The sequence below is a fragment of the Loa loa genome (genome assembly GCF_000183805.2).
Source record: "Loa loa unplaced genomic scaffold supercont3.472, whole genome shotgun sequence".
NCBI lineage: Eukaryota > Metazoa > Nematoda > Chromadorea > Rhabditida > Onchocercidae > Loa > Loa loa.
The window spans coordinates 16,679-21,258 of NW_018108652.1; the positions used below are offsets into that span (position 1 = coordinate 16,679).

At 23.7% G+C, this 4,580-nt stretch overlaps 1 protein-coding gene across 1 annotated transcript in view; it reads left to right on the forward strand.

Moving 5' to 3' along the window:
* Positions 1 to 470: 470 nt before the first annotated feature.
* LOAG_18732 (ShTK domain-containing protein) overlaps positions 471 to 4,580 on the forward strand; it is a gene marked incomplete at both ends in the record, with an annotated part of 5,243 nt that continues 1,133 nt past the window's right edge. Inside the window, 8 exons of the mRNA XM_020451395.1 lie at positions 471 to 593; positions 972 to 1,142; positions 1,492 to 1,665; positions 1,928 to 1,995; positions 2,153 to 2,287; positions 2,547 to 2,650; positions 3,218 to 3,408; positions 3,744 to 3,831. Of these exons, the coding sequence (XP_020304825.1) occupies positions 471 to 593; positions 972 to 1,142; positions 1,492 to 1,665; positions 1,928 to 1,995; positions 2,153 to 2,287; positions 2,547 to 2,650; positions 3,218 to 3,408; positions 3,744 to 3,831 (1,054 nt within the window). The remainder of the gene's footprint in view (positions 594 to 971; positions 1,143 to 1,491; positions 1,666 to 1,927; positions 1,996 to 2,152; positions 2,288 to 2,546; positions 2,651 to 3,217; positions 3,409 to 3,743; positions 3,832 to 4,580) is intronic.

Below are 4,580 nucleotides of genomic sequence, written 5' to 3' on the forward strand. Positions count from 1 at the left end.
TAAAAAATTCTCAACCTAAATTTTGGTTAGATTTTAATTTGCTTTAATTTGAATTTTTATTTTTGCTTATTTGAAAAAGGAAGATCTGGTAGAAAAAAAAAAATTCCATTAAATTAAAATTGTCTTTTCAGTATTCATTTATTTATTTATTTTTTTGACAGAAGAAGATATTGAAAAGTTTTTGTTTTCCAATTTTGATATGTCTTTTGGTAGATTTTAAAATATTTTGAAAATTTCAAAGGAAGCAGAAAAAAGTACAGTAATAATTTTTGATGAACATTTATTATTTTAGTTATGAAACTAAAATATTACTTTGATTTGGGAAGTAAATTTGACGACTATTTCTGTAAACAAACATATGCATGCATGTATGTATGCATGCATATGTCTCTATGCATGCAGATATGCATAAAACTACAAGAAAACAAAATTTTATAAATTTTTTTTATTTTTTTTCTTTTTTTGAGCAAATGGAATTATTTCCCTATATTGCGACATATTTGTTTACTGCTGTGACATTTGGTCAACAATTGCAATTTCTGCAAAATTGCGATGAAGCGCCAACACCAGAAGCGCAACGTGTATGTCGAATGGTAAGATATTTAAGCAATTATTATCTGTTTTTTTTTTTTAATTTTTAACTACTTAATATTTTTAATTTAATTTTTCGCTTTTTTTTTAAAAAAATTATTTAAACAACTTAGCATTTACTTTCATAATATCTTTTTCTTCCATTTTACTTTTTTTTGTTGAATTATAAAGTTTCTTTGATTTATTTACATTTTCGACTAACTTCGAATTTTTTTTTTTTTTTTTTCATTTGGACATAAAATATGAGAAATTAAAATTTCTTAAAAGTGAAACTTTTTTTTCTTGGAAAATAAAATTTCTGTTGCAAAATTTGATTCATTATTTTTTGATGAGGAAATAAATTAAAATTGTGATGACACTAAATTAACAATTTATTTGAGTTGCAACAAATGGCTCATAAATCAAGGCGTCAATCGGCAACAAATCAAAGACTTCCACCAACACCGCCACATTTTCTTCAACCAGCACCGTTGGATCCATATGCAAGAGGTCAAATAGCTAGTCATCCGTATGATTGCATGACGATTACATGCTTATGTCCATTTTTTCAGGTAAATAAATTTAATTATTTATTAAAATTCATCACCTGAATTTAATTATTTGTTGAAATTCATTACCTATTTTTCGTCAATTTTTTACTAATTTATTTCTTTAAATTTTCTACGACATAAATAATTACATATATATATATATATATATATGTATAATAAATTATTTCTTTATTTCTTTGCTCATTAATTTAAAATTTTTAAATTCTTTAACGAAAATTTATGACAATTTTGTTGACATTTCAAAATTTAATTTTATGCATATATATATTACAAAATTGAAATTAATTAATAAAAAAAATTGGAAATTAATATTGGAAATTAATAAAGGAAAAAATGTAAATCTTTTAAGGGTTCAATAGGACCACAGAATCAATGTATACTACCAGATGGTCAACTTTTGACCATGGCATATCGTAAAGAATATCGAATGCTTAGTGAGGATGAACGTTTAAGATTTTTCAATGCAATAACAATGTTAAAACGTAGCGGTGAATATGATCGTATGAGTTTTGAACATCAAATGGTCAGTTTTCAAATTACAATTCAAGTTTTAAATTTCAAATTTTAAAGTTCAAATTTTGATTATGATTAAAAATGTTATAATTGGTATGATTAAAAGTTATGCTTAAATTTTTGATTACTTTAAAATTAACAATATTATTCCTTTATTCAATCACATTTTGCTTATCTTGTTTGTTGCTAAGCATGATATAATGTAAAATTTCAACTCTTGATACTAACAATAGTACAAATTTCAATAATTAGGTTCATCCTAAATATTGCAGGTAGGTCAAGGTAGTGGTGCACATTCAGGACCTGGTTTTTTGCCTTGGCATCGTGAATTTTTAAAACGGTATAATTTTGGATTAAAATCTTTATTCCAAGAGATGGAATTATTTCGCAAATGTTTGAATTTTGCAAATTTTAAATGGAAATAAATTTCAGATTTGAAATTGCGCTTCGTTTAATTGATCCACAAGTATCACTACCATATTGGGATTCCGTTTTAGATCATTATTTGCCGGATCCAAGAGATTCCATTTTTTTAGTCCATATTTCATAGGTGAAACGGATCAATTTGGTAATGTAGTTACCGGACCGTTTGCTTATTGGAATACTATCGATGGTAGAACAGCTATTATACGGTATAACTAGCAATATTTTGTTAAGTAATTAATTAAATTTGGTTGAATTCAATTTTAATTATTCGTTTTTTAATTCCAACGATATTGAAGCCTCAAAATCAACTTGACATCAAATTATCTTGCACTATTTGAGAGAAATTAAAGTTGAATTTGAATGAATTTTTAGTTAAAAAAAAAAAAAATGCAAAAAATTCTGATGAATGCATATTTATCTGAGTTTTTTTTTAAATTCTAAATCGAAAAAATTTGAAATTTTTAGAGCACTTGGTGAAAAAGGGAAATTATTTACTGAATATGATATTGCCGAGATCTTATCACAGGTATCAGTTGAACAAATTATGGCTTACACAGCACCATTGGATGGTATGTTTATAATTTTTTTTAAAAAAAAAAGGAATTATATCTACATTTTAGTAAATTATTGCTTATGATAGGTTAATAATGAATAATAATCAAATTTATAACTAAAATAGACTCAGTTTTATATCTATTTCTAAATTAAACTTAAAAATTCTGATTATTTTATAAGAAATATTTTAACAATTTCCAAATTTCTTCTGAAGCGGAATTTTTAATTTTTTAATTTCTTTCATTTTAATTAATATCAATTGAGCATCGTGTACAATGATTCAAAGATTTGATAAAATGATAAATAATAAGCAGTTTTACGGATAGTTATATGAAATATACTATGGGATCCTTAAATGGCTTAGTAAATAAAAATCAAATTTTTACCAAAGAAATTAATCAAAAAATTAATTTATAAGTATTTTATTATCTATTATGCGATTAAATTTTCAAATTTTGATTATTAGAATGAAATTTGTGCAATATTTAGTTATTGCGTTTTTTTTAAAAATCATATTTATTGAATAAAAATTTCACGTATAAAAATAATTTTAAAATAAAAATTTGGTTTAATTCTTTTAGGTTGTCCATATCCACCAGCATATTCTGCCATTGAATTTACACATTCATTTGTCCATCTTTGGGTTGGTGGACATATGGAACCACCGGAACAGTCTTCAAATGACCCCGTCTTTTATGGTCTTCATTCATTTGTTGATTTAATTTGGGAGTTATGGAGACAAAATCGACAATCCCATTGGGCACGAGAAAATGTATGTTCTACCAAACCAAATCATTATTATCAATTATTATTATCAATATTGATATGGTAATATTTACCTTAGCCTCTTTCATATCAATATTCAAATGGTTTAGTGAAAAATTCTCAATTAGATATGGAATTTAATTAAAAGTCTAATTAAAAGAAACTAAACTTCATTGTTAAAATAACGGAATAATTTGAATAGGATGGGATATAAGTGAATATAATAGCAAAAAAAAATATGAAAAAATGAAAAAAAGGGTTTGAAAAAAAAGGAAATTTCGAAAATTTAAGTACAATTTTTTCAGTATTTAATTTCTTTCTCATTAAACATTTAAAATTTAGCAATATTCGCAAGATATTGAACAATGCGCCGATCCACAGCATTTCAGTTATGCTATGATGCGACCTTTTAATTTAATAAATCGTGACGGTTCGTTTGATAATTTCATTTTTTAGCTTTTCTTTTTTGTCAAATTTTTTTTACCACAATTTTGTGAAATATTTATTTTTAAGAAACTAAAGTTTGTTACTTGATAATATTAAAATTTATTAATAATAGTGATGATTATAACGAATTAGAAAGAATGGCCGGAACAAATTATTTTAATTAATTTTTTTTTTCATTTTGGGTTCATGAATTAGCTTGCAAGGTTTTAAAAATTGCAATCCAATAAGTTTGACCTAATGAATGTTATGTTTGTTAAATGATGATCTAATAAATTTGATCGAATGAAAAGGAAATTATTCTATTAACTATTTTTTTGTTTTTTCACTTTAAGTTCAAGATTTAATTTTTAAGGTTTGAAAATTCTCATCTGATAAATTTGATTTAATGAATGTTAAATAGCAAAATGTATAACAGTGATAATTTTTTTTCAAGCCTTTATCTTCTTTCAATTAATTCGTCCTTTCTTTTTATTAGATTTGATTCCGTTTTCTTTTCCATTTTTCCTTATCATTCAGAAAAATACCGTAGTGATAGCAAGATAAAATGTCATACTTAGATTGACTGGCATAGATAATTTCCAGAAAAGAGATTTATTATTATTATTATTATTATTACTATTATTATTATTATTATTATTATTATTATTATTATTATTATTATTATTATTATTATTATTATTATTATTATTATTATTATTATTATTATTATTATTATTATTATTATTATTATTA